This window comes from Scyliorhinus canicula, chromosome 10 (assembly GCF_902713615.1).
Source record: "Scyliorhinus canicula chromosome 10, sScyCan1.1, whole genome shotgun sequence".
In the NCBI taxonomy this organism is placed as follows: Eukaryota; Metazoa; Chordata; class Chondrichthyes; order Carcharhiniformes; family Scyliorhinidae; genus Scyliorhinus; species Scyliorhinus canicula.
The window spans coordinates 116,207,401-116,224,436 of NC_052155.1; the positions used below are offsets into that span (position 1 = coordinate 116,207,401).

General features: G+C 46.5%; 1 protein-coding gene across 9 annotated transcripts in view; it reads right to left on the reverse strand.

The window, feature by feature from the left end:
* Window positions 1-17,036, reverse strand: part of stau2 (staufen double-stranded RNA binding protein 2) — a 459,368-nt gene that overhangs the window by 196,112 nt on the left and 246,220 nt on the right. For all 9 annotated transcript variants that reach the window (XM_038809615.1, XM_038809614.1, XM_038809617.1 and 6 more), the window contains 2 exons: window positions 10,224-10,355; window positions 9,996-10,053 (listed from right to left, as the gene is read on the reverse strand). In XM_038809615.1, the coding sequence (XP_038665543.1) occupies window positions 9,996-10,053; window positions 10,224-10,355 (190 nt within the window). The remainder of the gene's footprint in view (window positions 1-9,995; window positions 10,054-10,223; window positions 10,356-17,036) is intronic.

The window sequence follows — 17,036 nt, forward strand, 5'->3', positions numbered from 1 at the left end:
CTCTCTGGTAACTAACACATTTGACCCTGATATGATCTTCTGACCACTAGGCCATTGCTAAGTCCACCGATTTCCATCTCTGTAACGATGCATGACTCCACCCCTGCCTCAGCTCATCTGTTGTTGAAACACTCATCCTGCCTTTATTAACTCTATATTTGACTACTTCTGTGCACACCTAGCCAACTTCCCACAATCTACCCCATGAGGTATTCAAAACCATGAGGGATCTGGACAGAGTAGATAGGGAGAAACTGTGCTCTTTGGTGGAAAGATTGAAAACCAGAGGGAACAGATTTTAGGTAATTGGCAAAAGAAGCAATGGCGTCATGAGGAAAAGCTTTTTCACACAGCAAATGGTTCGGATCTGGAATGCATTGCCTGATGATGAAATGGAGACATGGTTAATTGAGGATTTCAAAAAGGAATTGGGTCATTATCTGAAAAAGATAAATTTGCAGGGCTACAGGGAAAAGACCGGGCAGTGTCACTCAGTCAGTTGCTCAATCAGAGGGTCAGCACAGATGCGACAGTCTGAATAGCCTCCTTTTGTGCTGTAACCATTCTCTGATTCTAGAAATTTTAGGTCATTCAAAACGTTGCTGCCTGCATCCTACCTCACAAAAGTCCCATTCACCTATAACCCTGTGCTCGCTGATCTACACTGGCTCCTGGGTTAAGTAATGCCTTCAATTTATAATTCTCAATGTCGTTTACAAATCCCTCTATATCCCCTGTAGTTACTCCAGCCCCACAACTCTACAACGTATCTGCCCTCCTCTAACTTTTGCTTGTTGAGCATTTCAGATTTTAATTACTGAATGATTCGCCATCAGCTGTCAAAATTTAGGTTGTGGATTTCCCTCCAGAGATATGTTTGTCTCGTAGTCTCCTCCTGTTTATGGTCATCTGCCCTAATTCCTAACTTGAAACCCCACAGTGCAGAAGGAGGCCATTGGGCCCATCGAGTCTACACTGACCCTCTGAAAGAGAACCCTAACTAGGCGCAATCCCCCACAAACCCATATCCCCACCTAACCTTTGAACACTAAGGAGCAGGTTAGCATGGCTAAACGTGCACATCCTTTTACTGTGGGAGGAATCCAGAGCACCTTGGGGGAAATCCACGCAGCCACCAACTTGGATTGGTGTCAAATGTTTTCAATGCTTCTGTGAAGTGACTTGGTATGTTTTATTACATTAAAGGTGCTATTTAAATACAAGTTGTTCCTGTTTATTTTGATCACACTCTTTGTAAAACTATGTGGCCTCTATAGGTGCCTTTATATTACATTGTTGGATTTGAACTGCTGGACGTGCCATGTTCCCGATCAAGCAATGGGCAGAACTGAAGCTCACAAAATAACCTGATTGACTCAAAAAATGTATGTCTCCACTGGATTAAGGCAATTTGACCAATTTATAGTTTCCAACTGTAGCTAATGCCACGAGAACCGCAAGTTTGCTGTCAGCTGCAGTTTTCGAAACATAAAAGCACCTTGACTGATGACCCAGTTGAGACAGAAAACACACCATGTGTGAAATTGCAATGACCAGACTTTTAATAAATGACTACAAATGAAAACTGTTCTCACTTAACTTAAATCACGTACACAAGTCTGAACAGAATGTATTGTTCAGCTTTCTGTACACTGAGAATGAAATTACAGTACTTGAGGTTGAACAAGTTGTGCAGAAGTCATGTGTTGTTAGATTTATACTGATTCTAGCTAGGGCGTGCTTGATTATGTTACTGGATTAACTAAAACAGAAAATGTTGCATGCCCATCACCAACTTGAATTCGCTTCCAGACAGTTTTTGATGAATGCCCTCTAAACACTTTAGTTGCTCTACTTGGCAACCTGCCTCTGGCAGATGGGCAGCAGTGCCCCAACACCTTAAAGCAGCCTTCATAAGCCAGTGGTGGGAACATGCCGGCAGACTGGCATGCCAGCTGGTAGTGTCAAATTGCCAGCATGTCCTCCTTTGGTCCTACCTCTTAACGCTAATGAAAATTCAGCCCATCAGACGGCTTCTGGAATTTTCTATGCGGCAGGCAGGCTTCCAATTGAGGCTGAACCTGACTGATGAATGGAGGCAGCCCCCTAGTCTAGAGGGCCAGCAATGTCTCATTAAATTTCCCATTTCCTCCACACCCACCCAGCAGACACATTTGCCAAAGGGCCAAAACTACAGCCACAAGCCAATCTGTGGAGGAGTTTAAACTTTTAATAGCCTTCAGAGGCTGCTTCCATCTTGAGGTGCCTCCAGTTCTCCGAACTATATTGACAGTGCATCCTCTCCCGGTGGGGCTGCTAGCTGCTCAGAGCTAAGGGTGGTCCGATTGGCTCTGCCGCTTATGAATCCCACCCAGCTCCTTCAAAATCTCTTTCGGGTTCCTGCGACTGGTTCCCAATCACATCCCAATGGCGTGATCGGGACACGGGAATAAAAATCCGTCCAAATAAGTGAGGATAGAATTGTGCTCAGCTTTTATGCATCCAACAAACACTGAGAGCTCAGTTCAGAAAAAAATACCAGTGGAAGTGGGAGAGATGCTTATGAAATTATTCCTGAGGAGGAGAGAACATTTTCGGAGGAAATATATAAATTCATTCAATCAGGACTGCTTATTGTTGCCCAGGTGAGTTTTGAATATTAAATTCTATTTGAATTGAAGTTTTTCCCTCGGCAACTATGAGATAATCTTAAAGAGTGATGACATCAGCAACTTTCCTACATATCAAGTAGCACGTATTAAACAATTGTTAACGAGCAACTATTAAAAAGTAGCAATTTTATCAATCAGGCTAACATCACAAACCACACAAGTTTAAATTATGTTGCCTTGACGTCACTTTAAGGCATTTTTTTCAAAAGGATAACATATAAAGTTAGTTTTATGATTGAGTCACTTTTCTCCCTTGAAAATAGTGACTTATTCTGAGATTTGGTTCTACAGGACGTTGCAGTCGTCTATATCTTGCAACAGAGGCCATTCTTTATGTGTAAATTCACAATGAATATCAGTAGGTTATTTGTGCTTTGTGGCTATCAAAATAAAGCTTCATCTTATGTTTATACAATGATCACATATGCACCATTTCCATCTGAGATAGAACTAAGAAATGGGAATCCAGCCTGATCTTTCCCTTTCCCTACCGGAACAGCAGTGAAACCAATGAAAGTGTTGTTACATTTATCCTTGTTGAGGTCAGCTAACAGAAGAGGGATTACTCCTATTTTGCATGCCTCAGAATAGGTGTTACGCTTATGTATACATAGATACATAGAAGATAGGAGCAGGAGGAGACCTTTTGGCCCTTCGAGCCTGGTCCGCCATTCATCCGATCATGGCTGATCATCCAACTCAATAGCCTAATCCAGCTTTCTCCCCATAGCATTTGATCCCATTCTCCCCAAGTACTACATCTAGTCGCCTCTTGAATATATTCAATGTTTTAGCATCAACTACTTCCTGCGGTAATGAATTCCACAGCCCACCACTCTTTGGGTGAAGAAATGTCTCCTTATATCTGTCCGAAATGATTTACCCTGAATCCTCAGACTGTGATCCCTGGTTCTGGACACACCCATCATTGGTAACCTCTTCCCTGCATCTACCCTGTCTAGTCCCGTTAAAATTTTATAAGTCTCTATGAGATCCCCCCTCATTCTTCTAAACTCCAGCGAGAACAATCCCAACCTAGTCAATCTCCTCATATGACAGTCCCGCCATCCCTGGAATCAGTTTGGTAAACCTTCGCTGCGCTCCCTCGAGAGCAAGAACATCCTTCCTCAGAGGAGACCAAAACTGCACACAATACTCCAGGTGTGGCCTCACCAAGCTACTGTACAATTGCAGTAGCACATCCCTACTTCAATACTTGAAATCTCTCACAATGAAGGCTAATATACCATTAGCCTTCTTTATTGCCTGCTGCACCTGCAGGCTTACCTTCAGCGAATGGTGCAGAAGGACACCCAGGTCCCGCTGCACACTCCCCTCTCCCAATTTACAACCATTCAAGTAGTAATCGGCCTTCCTGTTTTTGCTTCCAAAGTGAATAACCTCACACTTATCCAAATTATACTGCATCTGCCATTGATTTGCCCACTCGTCCAACCTGTCCAGATCATACTGTAGGATCCCTGCATCCTAATCACAATTCACCTTCCCACCTAACTTGGTATCGTCTGTAAATTTTGAGATGTTACATTTTGTTCCCTCATCCAAATCATTAACATATTGTGAATAGCTGGGGTCCCAGCACGATCCCTGTAGCACCCCACTAGTTACTGCCTGCCAATTTGAAAAAGACCCAATAATCCCTACTCTTTGTTTCCTCTCTGCCAACCAGTTTTCTTTTATTTTATAAATCTAGAGTACCCAATTCATTTTTTCCAACTAAGGGGCAATTTAGTGTGTTCAATCCACCTACCTTGCACATCTTTTGGGTTGTGGAGGCGAAACCCACACAAACACGGGGGGAATGTGCAAACTCCACACGGACAGTGACCCAGAGCCGGAATCGAACCTGGGACCTTGGTGCCGTGAGACTATAGTGCTATCACTGCGCCACCGTGCTGCCCCAACCAGTTTTCTATCCACCTCAATACATTTCCCCCAATCCCATGCGCTTTAATTTTGCACAATAATCTCTTATGCTCCCCCTCGTCAACTGTACTTATTACATCTTCAAAGAATTCCAACAGATTTGTCAAGCATGATTTTCCCTTCATAAATCCATGCTGAGTCTGACTGATCCTGCCACTGCTTTCTAAATGTTCCGCTTTAACGTCCTTGATAATGGATTCAAGCATTTTTCCCACTACTAATGTTAGGTTTCCTGGTCTATAATTCCCTGCTTTCTCTCTACCTCCCTTTTTGAATATTGGCCTGATGTGAGCTACCCTCCAATCTGCAGGGACAGTTCCAGAGTCTATAGAATCCCGGAAGATCCACTGAATGGTCAGGAGATCTTTAGATTACATATTTTTTCATAGCTTCAGTCAGCAGCATTTATGAGTAATAATTTTACAGGATTAAAGAGTGTCATTACTGGCAAAAACAATTTAAAATTCATTTCTATGTAAACTATACATACAAAATGAAAACTGGCTACTTTTATACATTCATTTCTGCTTCATTATATTTTCAGTTAAACAGTAAGTATTTGTATAATCAGACAAAATGAGCCTGATTTTCCCATGGTTGGGGGCGGGAGGGTCACAGCCCCCAATTTCCATGGAAACAGGGAGGGGCTGGATTAGCACAGTGGGCTAAGCAGCTGGCTTGTAATGCAGAATAAGGCCAGCAGTGTGGGTTCAACTCCCGTACCGGTCTCTCCGAACAGGTGCCGGAATGTGGCGACTAGGGGCTTTTCACAGTAATTTCATTGAAGCTTACTTGTCACAATATGTGATTATTATTATTATAATTGGTTTGTGGTGGGTCTGACAGTCAATTAGCAATTGCAGGGTTGGCAATGGAGGCCGACTGCATAAGTGTGGGCTCAATTTTAGCACACCATGGCATCCATGACTGGGAATTGAAGAAGCTGTAATGGAAGATGAAAGGCAGAGGGTTGGAATCTGAGGCAGGACTGCCTCCCACTTTGCCAAACCAGCTTGGAAGTCCTTCTTGACACAGTGAGGGAGCAGAGGGGGGAGTCCACTCTGTCAACCAAGGATTGTGAAACTGAGGGACCGGGTAAACCAGTTGTGGGTTCATTTATTTAGACACGGCGCATGAAAACAGTTATACATGGGGTATAAAGCTTGAAGACATTAGCACTATGTGTGTGCTCGGCTCAACGTAAATGGGGGGTTTGGAGGGGGTGCAATCAAGCATGCGGCCTGGCTTGGGTCGCTGTCTGTGCGGAGTCTGTGCGGAGTCTGTGCGTTCTCCCCATGTCTGCATGGGTTTCCTCCGGGTGTTCCGGTTTCCTCCCGCAGTCCAAAGATGTGCAGGTTGGTTGGATTGGCCATGCTAAATTCCCCTTAGTGTCCACAAAGGTTAAGTGGGGTTACTGGCTTACAGGGATAGGGTGGAGGTGTGGGCTTAAGTACAGTGTTCTTTCTAAGGGCCCATGCGGACTCAATACGCTGAATGGCCTCCTTCTGTACTGTAGACTCTATGATTTGCAACAGAAATGTGGTTGGCAGGGATTAGGTTCACAGCTAGAAAAGGTTCAATGAACTTAATTGTTTGGGAATGGTGAGTGCAACACAGACCTTCATGACAGACCTCTAGGTATTCAACCTCCAGCGAAGCAGCTGAGGAGCCTGAGAACAGATGTTGCTCCTGAACGTGGAAGAAATCTGACCCTTCAACAATTTCAGAGCCATAGCCGTGCTGAGTACGTTTCACAACTGGTATATGTAGCTTCCCATGTTAATAAGATACTGGTATTGGTCACAGATGGGGGATCAGTTAGGTTGCATTGTTAGAAATGAAATGAAATGAAATGAAAATCGCTTATTGTCACGAGTGGGCTTCAATTAAGTTACTGTGAAAAGCCCCTAGTCGCCACATTCCAGCGCCTGTCCAGGGAGGCTGATACGGGAATCGAACCGTGCTGCTGGCCTGCTTGGTCTGCTTTAAAAACCAGAGATTTAGCCCAGTGAGCTAAATCACAGCTAGTTCGTGATGCGGAGCAAAGACAACAGCGCAAATTCAATTCCCATACTGGTTGAGGTTATTCATGTAGGCCCCGTATTCTTAACCCTGCCCCTCACCTGATGTGTGGTGATCCTCAGGTTAAATCATCACCAGTCAGCTCTCAAAGGGGCTGGTTTAGCACACTGGGCTAAATAGCTGGCTTTTAAAGCTGACCAAGGCAGGCCAGCAGCACGGTTCAATTCCCGTACCAGCCTCCCTGAACAGGTGCTGGTATGTGGCGACTAGGGGCTTTTCACAGTAACTTCATTGAAGCCTACTCGTGACAATAAGCGATTTTCATTTCAAGGGGAGAGCAGCCTATGGTCCTCTGGGGCTGAGGTGACATTATTGGTCACAGAGGCCATTGGGGCCTTATCTCTTTTTTTCTGGCAGGAGGAAACGGGTTTATAATTCCTGAGAAGGGGTGTCAGGAGAAAGGGTGCCCCATTTGCTCATCTGAACAACCAAAGAGATTGCCAGATGACCCCCAGGACCATGTCAGAGAAGGTAAGATGGGCATTCATGGTGACGAAGAGAATTGGAGTGCACTCCTCCCCATCCGACAGCATGCCAGGGTCCCGGCTGCAGTGGGAAGTCTCAGCATTGCATTGGTGTCAGCTTACAAGGTTAGTCCTTATGACTTCTTCTTGTGTCTCCTTCAGGTTCTGACGTGGAGGACGGAGTACTGTGACAAAGCGCTTAGAAGCAGCGATATCTGAGAAAGCACCATCACATCTTCAAATGCGCCCCCCAACAGCACAGGCACACTCACATCAGTGGGTCCTGGTGTGAAATCAAATAGTGACACTGGTCTTAAGTATTTCACAAGTGAGCAGCAGTGATTGAGAGGTAATGAGGCAGCTGTGAGCAGTCTCTTTTGAAGATGGAGGACCGAGACAGCCTTGCTTGGCTGACCGCAGATGTTGGGCATCTCGAGTCACTTGGATTGATGACTCTGCTTAGAATAACAGCACAGATATGTTCCCACATGTCAGCGTTCCCTGAGGCAGTACACGGTCTTGGGCTGAGGATGGAGGAATCTAATCAGCTTATGTGTATGACCCTGGTTCAAGGCTTTGAACGCATGAGTACCTCCACTGACAGACTGGCCTACTTTATGGAGATCCATATGCCACAGCATTCTGAGTAGATGCAGGAGCAGCACACTGACATGTTCAGAATGCATGCCACATTCTGTAGCCGTGACGGGTCAGTGCTACTAATGGCGCAGAGATGTTTGGAAGCGTTACCAATTTGGCGTCAACTGGTGTTCCCCTAAGGCAACCCAGAGCACCATCCAGGGGCTGAGGCAGTCACGGAGGAGGATGCGGTTGCCAGCATTCATAATATCATAGAATTCCTACAGGCCAGAAGGAGGCCATTTGACCCATCAAGTCTGCACTGACTCTTTGAAGGAGCACTCTACCCATGTCCACTCCCCCGTCCATCCTGCCCTATTCCCGTAAGCTCATAACTAAACCGGCACATCCCTGGACGAAAGGACAATTTAGTTTGGCCAATCCATCTAACTGGCAGCACCCGGAGGAAACCTATGCAGACATGAGGACAGAGTACAAACGCCACACAGACAGTGACCCAAGGCCGGAATTGAATCTGGATCTCTGGTGCTGTAAGACAGTTGTGCTAACCATTGTGCCACCGTGCCACCTTACTCATGGGGCAACATCATTGACCTCCTTGGACCCTTTGGCTGAAGGACCATCTATGAAACAGAATTCACTGGCAGAGGCTGCCCTGCATTGTGTATTGCCGCTCGTGCAGCCCCTGGATGTGACCCCACTGGAAACCCAATGCCAAGGGCAACTGCCATATGTATCTCCACTGCAAGCAGGTTACCTCCACTTCATCTGAGGCCTCAAGGGAGCAACATGTAAAAGTAACTGGGTTTATTCTACCTTTAAATGTTAACTTGTTTTATTTTTTGAATACAGTGCAAATATTTACACATGACATGGTAAAGCTTCCAATCTTTATTGATGAGAATGGTAAGGAAGGAAGAGATGGTGAAGAAAAACAAGAGATCTTAGGGGCGGACAATGAAACCCATGGACAGACATGGATCATTCGTTGACAGTAAGAGGTGATCTGTTCCTAAAAATCTGCATCCTCACTCCGCCCACCCAAGTGGAATCTTCAAACCCGGTCCAATATGTTGGACTAGTTACTGAGCCCAACGAGTGAGATAGGAAAATTATAAAAACACATAAATGAATTGATAGCATAGACAGAAATTAATATGTTTAATGTTTTAGCTATTATCAAAATGTAGTTACAGAGTGATCAAGATTGGAAATTAAGAGTAAATATTCCAGGATAGTTCATTTTTAAAAGAGATCGGCAAAATTGAAAAGTGGGGAGGCAGAGGAAGGGCTGTGTAGCCCTTGTTCTACTCCAGAGAGCCAGTGGTGAAGGCTAGAAAAGAAGCTGATCTTTACACACTTTTATATTTATTTTCATATTTACATATCACAAGGCAGTGCACAAATCAGGGGCTAATAGGTTTCATGTAACATGGGTTATACAATAATCATGAGTGCCTTAATTTTCCTTGAGACTAGATAAATCAAATTTGTGTAACAGTGTGGAGTATATCTTCCTAGGAGATACGAAATAGTTTTCTACATCAATGTGTTGAGGAACAAACTAGGGAACAGACTATTTTAAATATGGTATTGTGAAATGGAAAAGGGTTAATTAATAATTTAGTAGTAAAGGGATTTCTAGGGAATAGTGATCATTATATGATGGAATTTATATCGAATTTGAGAGTGATCCAGTTAGATCCAAAACTAAAATCTTAAATCTGAACAAAGCAAACTTCATAGGTACGAAGAGTGAGTTTGCTTAGGTAGATTGAAAAATTAAATTAAAAGATACATTGGTAGATAAGCAATGGCAAAAGAATTAAAGAACTCATTCAAAATTTGCAACAAATATAGATCCCCTTAAAAGCTTTTTGAGCTTGCTTCACCATTGTATAGCAACACAGCTAATCTTCTACCTCAACTCCATCTTCTCATACAATTCCAAAAGCCCTTAATTTCCTTAGTATCAAAAATCTATCAATATCTCTCTTGAATATATTCAATGATTTTAAGAACCCATATCCCTCTGGGTACAGAATTCCAAAGATACCCAACCCTTTGAATTAAGAAATTTCTTCTCACCTCATTCCTTAATGGGTGATCCCTTATTAGCACAATTAAAAAGACTTGGACCATGCAAATGATAATGAAGATGCGTAATGAATTTGACAATAAATGAAACAGGTATTTTGTCTTGTACGTTTCAAGTGTGAAAACTACTCACTACTACTTGGCTGATCGGCAAAAGTCACCTTCCGTCCATCCCAGCCTTTTTCAACCGGCTGCAATGTTGAAACAAAAATATAAATACAAAGTACTAGTTTCATAATTAAATACCAATCAATTCTAAAAACAAAACTTAAACGTAATAACATATTTAAGAATTAATTAATTTTATTTCTTCATTCTTTAACAGTTACATTTTAGAAATGAACTTAAAATTCAAGTTTACCTTCTCCTGTGGATTTTGAGTAGGGATTGATGCTTTGTAGCCAAGATGCAGCAACATAGCTTCTGCAGCATTCCGCTTTGCAACTTTCTTGTTCGGACCTGTCCCTGTCGCCATCTCAGTCCCTACCTTGACCTAAAGAACAAATCAACAATAACATATGTAATTGTTTGAAAACTTTAGACCAACAAATGAATGCCCATTCAGGCATCCAAATGTTTTTCTTTCTAAATATCTAATAAGATAATCAGATAACGTTTTCATATCAATAAGTGAGCAGAAAGAATATCCATTCAGAGTCTTCTTCAAAGTCCATTGAAATGCTTTTGTGAAGAAGGTGCAGGTACAAGTGGTTTTATTAGCAGTTCACAAAGAACACAAGCTGTAATGGGAGGAAAACTATAAATAGATGAACAAAAGTAATTTTAAACTGAAATACTTCATTGAAAAAAGACTAAAAGCTTTAGCTTATTTTCCTTTTCAACCCTTGCTGTGATGATGCATGCTGCCCAAACTTTTCAGGTTGGACTCTGTTGGGCAGAAATAATCCTGTTGAACACTGAACTGCTTGCATCATAGAGAGAGCTTTCTTCTACATTTAATTGTACTGCACAAAAAAACCTTGGGCGGAATTCTCTGACCGCCCCCCCCCCCCCCCCCCGCGTCAATCCCGCCCCCGCCATGTCCTGAATTCTCCGCCCCCCGAGATTCGGCGGGGGTGGGAATTACGCCACACCGGTCGGCGGGCCCCCCATGGTGATTCTCCGGCCTGCGATGGGACGAAGTCCCGCCGCAGACAGGCCTTTCCCACCGGCGTGGTTTGAACCACCTCTGGTACCGGCGGGATTGGCGGCGCGGGCAGGCTCCGGGGTCCTGAGGGGGGGCGCGGGGCGATCTGAACCCGGGGGGTGCCCCCACGGTGTCCTGGCCCGCGATCGGTGCCCACCGATCGGCGGGCGGGCCTGCGCCGTGAGGGGACTCTTTTTCTTCCGCCCCGCCATGGTCTTCACCATGGCAGGGGCGGAAGAGACCCTCTCCCCTGCGCATGCGCCGGTATGATGTCAGCAGTCGCTGACGCACCGGCACATGCGCGGTCTTCCACCGGCCAGCGAAGGCCTTTCGGCCCCGGCTGGCGGGCCGCCAAAGGCCGTTTGTGCCAGCCGGCGGAGCGGGAGCCACTCCGGCGTGGGCCTAGCCCCTCAATGTGAGGGCTTCCGCACCTTTGGGGAGGCCGAACGCCGGAGTGGTTCACACCACTCCGTCCCGCCGGGACCCCCGCCCCGCTGGGTAGGGGAGAATCCCAGCCCTTATCAGCAAGATTACCTACCTTTACAAAGGATTATGTAGGATATATGGGACAGGAACCAGTATTCAGCGCAACCAGTGTTTATGCTCTACTCAAGTCTCCTCTTATCTTTCCTCATCTAAGCCCATCATGGTAACCCTCCATCATGGTAACCCTTTATCTCCATATCTCTCAGATGCTTATCTAGTTTCCCCTTAAATGCATCCATACAATTTACTTCTGCCACTCCGTGTGGTAATGAGTTCCACATTCTTATCACTCTTTGGTAAAGAAGTTTCTTCTGAATTTCCTATTGGATTTCTTGACGACTATCTGAAATTGATGGCCTCTAGTTAATCTCCTCCCCATAAGAGGAAACATTCACTTGTTTTTTTTATTTAAAGGAAAGGCAATTTAAATGCCTTGTCAGCTTGACAGTTCCATCCACATTTTATGCACATTCAAGTATACTTCTAACCATCCCAAAAGGGTTCCTGGGTCTATCCAAAAGGATACCTGAAAGAACTTAGAGAGCTTTAAATTTTCTCCTGGTGGTATAGTGGTAATGTTGTTGGACTAATAATCCAGAGGCCCAGGTTAATGCTCTGCGGCCATGGGTTCAAATCCCAGCACGGTGGCTGGTGGAATCTTTGGGCCAAAAAGGGTCAAAAGACATGGGGTGAGTTGGATGATCAGCCATGATGATAATGAATAGCGGAGTTGGCTCAAAGGGTTGAATGGCCTACTCCTGCTCCTATTTTCTATGTTTTTATGTCTAAAGCCCACAAGTCATATTTGGGAGATTGCAGTTATGAAAACTGGATCAGTTTGAAGGCAGCTGAACTCTGACATGTGCAACAGCTTCCATGAACCACAGATATGCCAAGTACAATAACCCCACACCACATGCTTTCTTGAACCATGGATGTGCAATGTAAAATAATCCCATACAAATCAAACCTCCCCACACTCCATCGAAAATGACTGTTGGGGTTGGGGGCAGGGCTTCAGGAATCGGGACTCTTGTGCCATTTTGATTAAGCAGGAGACCCTCTCTGTCTTAATGATAATTTAGGACTTAGTCTGTTCATACTTTCCTAACATGCAGGCTCGCACATCTCTGATATCATCCTGTAAATCCTCTCTGCATCCTCTCCAGTGTCTCTATATCTATTTTTATAATATGGACCAGAAATATACTTACAATTCTATAAATGTAGTCTCACCAAGGTTTTAATACGGGGTTTACATATTTTTCCTAACTTTCAATTCAAGCCTGTAGCTTGGAAGCATTGCTTTTTTACTTGATGCAATACATCATCTCTATAGTAAACATTGGTGCGGATTTTCCAGCCCAGCCACAGCAGTGTAGTGAGCCATTCAAATATCTGTTGACTGAAAATTCCAGTTATAGTTCCAGCTCCTTACAGGCGTGCTGCAATGATGACCTACTAGGATGGTGCTACGCAGTGGCATAGAGGGCAATCCTCCCCTCAAGCATCTTATGCAACATTACTTCCACTTCAGTTATCAAACATTGGATTGGATGCTTGGCTGCTTTTTCATTTGCTTGTAAAAACATGTCCGCATCCACGGTTTCCTTTCCTTTTGATCTGCCATTTAGACCTTTGCCCTTTAATGTTGATTAAGGCTGTTGATGTGTTGAGATGCCTCCTGAGGGCGGGATTCTCTTACCTGAGGCTAAGTATTTTACTACGGCGTCAACAGGCCCTCAGGAGCAGCGATTCTGAACCCTACAGGAGGCCAACACGGCACTGGAGTGACCCACGCCGTCCCAGCTGCCGATACCGGCGTCAAATGGGCGCCGTGGATCTGTGCATGCGCACTGTGACCGGCGCGAATGCGCGCATGCGCACTGCGACGGTAGCTCCCTTCTCCAAGCCGGCCCCGATGCAACACGAAGGACAGCTACAGGGTCCGGCATGGAGCAAATGAGGGCCCCCACCACGAGAGGCCGGCCCGTCGATCGGTAGGCCCCAATCGGGGGCCAGGCCACGGTGGAGGCCCCCCACCCGGGGTTGGACACCTCCTCCCCCCACCAGGCCATCCTGGCCTCCAGACTGAGGTTCCTGGACAAGGTGGAGGCCAGGAGGGATGTCCTGCTCCCCCGAGCGTCCCAGAGAGTGAGCCACAAGGCAGCCAGTGCTGCCTGAGATGAGGAGGCGCCGGCCGTAAGCTCGAATGGTATGAACAAGAGGGCTGGCCAGTAGTGCAGGAAGGAGGTCAAAGACCTACACTGGGTAGCATGAGTGAGTAGACCCCAATGCTGCCCCACCCCCCGCCCCGAGACCCTTCCACCCCATGGGAGCATTCACCCCCAACTCTCCAAGTGACACCTTCCTCCTCCTTCCCCCCCAATCCCGCCTTCACCCCCCTCTCCCACCATGTGAAACATGCGTGTTGCTAACGATGCCCCCTTTTTGTCTCTTCAGGAAAAGCTTTCCCACAATCGGCGGGAGAGAGCCCAGACCGACGGAGGGGTGCCGGACATAAGAATACTCACCTTCTTTGAAGAGGGTGCCCTGGAGGTGACTGGGTTGTCCGAGGATCGATCGGTCAGCCAAACGGAGGTTGTCAGACGCCGCAGAGGTGAGGAACCACCGGGCTCCACCAGGGGAAACTGGTGGAGACAAAGATCAAGGAGAAATGGGAAGTGGAGTTGGGAGGGGAGATCAATTGGTGGTAAACTGGATTTCCTCTTGTGCAAGGATGAGCCTGGTACAGTTTAAGGTGGTGCGAGAATGAGTGGATTCCTTCAGGGGTTTATGAGTTGGGCGAGAACAAGTGGATTCTTTCAGGGGGTAGCAGATGAGTGTGAGAGGTATGGGCGGGGGCCAGTGAATCACGTGCACATATTTTGGGGTTGCGAAAAATTGGAAAGATTCTGGGCGGGATTGTTCGTGGTCTTAACCAGGATAGTGGAGGAGGAGGTGGATCAGGACCCTTTGGTGGCGATATTTGGGGTTTCAGAGAAGCCGGAGCTCATGGAGAGGAGGAAGGCCGATGTTGTGGCCTTCGCCTCTCTGATTGCACGACACCAAATTTTGCTGGAGTGGTGGTCGGCATCGCCACCAGGGGTAGTGGCATGGTTGGGTGACCCTTACGACTTCCTGCGGTTAGAAAAGATCAAGTATGAGTTAAGCGGCTCAGCAGGGGGGTTTGAGAAAAGGAGGGGCTGGTTTAGCACAGGGCTAAATCGCTGGCTTTGAAAGCAGACCAAGGCAGGCCAGCAGCACAGTTCCAGCAGCAGTTCAAGTCCCGTTCCAGCCTCCCCAAACAGGCGCCGGAATGTGGCGACTAGGGGCTTTTCACAGTAACTTCATTTGAAGCCTACTTGTGACAATAAGCGATTTTCATTTCATTTCATTTCAGGAGGGGGATGTTGGTGACCATGTTTGAGGAGCTGCAGGGGCGGGGAGGAGGGGGGGGCTGGAATAGGGAAACATCTGTACAGACTGTATAGTTGGTTGTTGGGCAGTATGTTTCCCAGGGTGTTTATTTGCTGTAACCTGTTTTGATGCATGTTTGTAATAAAATACATTTGAAAAAAAAGAAAGGGCGCAGACACCACTAGATGGAGCAAGACAGACATGGGAGTGCGAGCTAGAGATGGAAGCAGGGTGGGGTCTCTGGAGCGAAGCACTAAGTAGGGCCAACACCACCTCCTCCTGCGCAAGGCTAAGTCTCATGCAGTTCAAAGCAGTGCACAGAGTGCACCTAACCAAAACCTGAATGAACAGGTTCTTCCTAAAGGTGGAAGACAAGTGTGAATGGTGCCAACCACGTCCACATGTTCTGGGCCTGCCCCAGACTTGTTGGGTTCTGGACAACCTCCTTCAAGGCGATGCCCAAGGGTGTGGAGGTGTGGGTGGAGCCGTGCCCAAGAGTGGGAGTCTTCAGGATTTCGGACTAGTCAGAACTTCATATAGGGAAGAGGGACAATGCCCTTGCTTTACTTCCCGAATCACACGCCAGAGAATCCTACTCGGCTGAAGATCAGCAGCACCATCCACAGCTGTGGACTGGCTGGCAGACCTGTTGGAATTTCTCCACCTGGAGAAGATCAAATACACCATCCGAGGATCGGTCGGGGGCTTCCACAAAGCATGGGGGCTAATCAGAAGCCTGTTCCAAGAACTGTTCGAGGCTAATAGCAGATAGGAAGGGGGGGGGGGGGGCAGAGTAAGAGAAGGCAGGACCACACAGAGCAAATAGGAACAAGGAGGGATACAGGAAAAAACCGAGATGGGAGCCAAATCTGTCCCCGTTCCCCCCCCTCCCCCAACCAAACCAAGCCACAGGGGCAACAGTAACAGTGTCATGTTCCTTTTGTATGATGTGGGAGTTCAGGGACATGCTCACTGTCCCTGGCTCCTTCACGTGCAAGAAGCGTGTCCAGCTGCAGCTCCTGTTAGACCGCTTGACAGCTCTGGAACTGCAGATGGACTCACTTTGGAGCATCCATGATGCTGAGGAAGTCGTGGATAACATGTTTAGTGAGTTGGTCACACCATAGATAACGAGTACTGAGGGAGATAGGAAAGAGCAGGAAGGCAGTGCAGGGGTCCCCTGCGGTCATCTCCCTCCAAAAGAGGCATACCGTTTTGGATACTGTTTAGGGAGATGGCTCACCAGGGGAAGGCAGCAGTAGCCAGGTTCATGGCACTGTGGCTGGCTATGCTGTGCGGGAGGGTAGGAAAAAGAGTGGTAGAGCCATAGTCATAGGGGATTGTAAGGGGAGTAGACAGGCGTTTCTTTGAACGTAAACGAGACTCTGGGAAGGTATGTTGCCTCCTGGGGGCAAAGGTCCTGGATGTCTCAGTGCGGCTGTAGGACATTCTAAAGGGGGAGGGTGAACAGCCAGCTGTCGTGGTGCATATAGGCACCAACAATATAGGTAAAAAACGGGATGAGGTCCTACATGCCGAATTTAGGGAGTTAGGAGCTAAACTAAAAAGTAGGACCTCAAAGGTAGTAATCTCAGGATTGCTACCAGTGCCACGTGCCAGTCAGAGTAGAAATTGAAAGGATAGACAGGATGAATGCATGGCTTGAGGAGAGAGGGATTCCGATTTTTGGGACATTAGGACTGGTTCTGGGGGAGGTGGGACCATTACAAATCGGACGGTCTACACCTGGGTAGGACTGGAACTGATGTCCTCGGGGGGTTGTTTGCTAGCGCTGTTGGGGAGGGCTTAAACTAATGTGGCAGGGGGATGAGAACCAATGCAAGAAGTCAGAGGGTAGTAAAGAGAGGATTGAAACAAAAGTCAGTAAGGAGAAAATTGGAAGGCAGAGAAACAGATTGAACTGCATTTATTTCAATGCAAGAGGCCTAATGGGCAAGGCAAATGAACTCAGGGCATGGATAGATACATGGGACTGGGATATTATAGCTATTACTGAAACATGGCTAAAGAAGGGGCAGGACTGGCAGCTCAATGTTCCGGGGTACAGATGCTATAGGAAAGATAGAACAGGAGGTAAGGGAGGAGGGAGAGTGCGTTTCT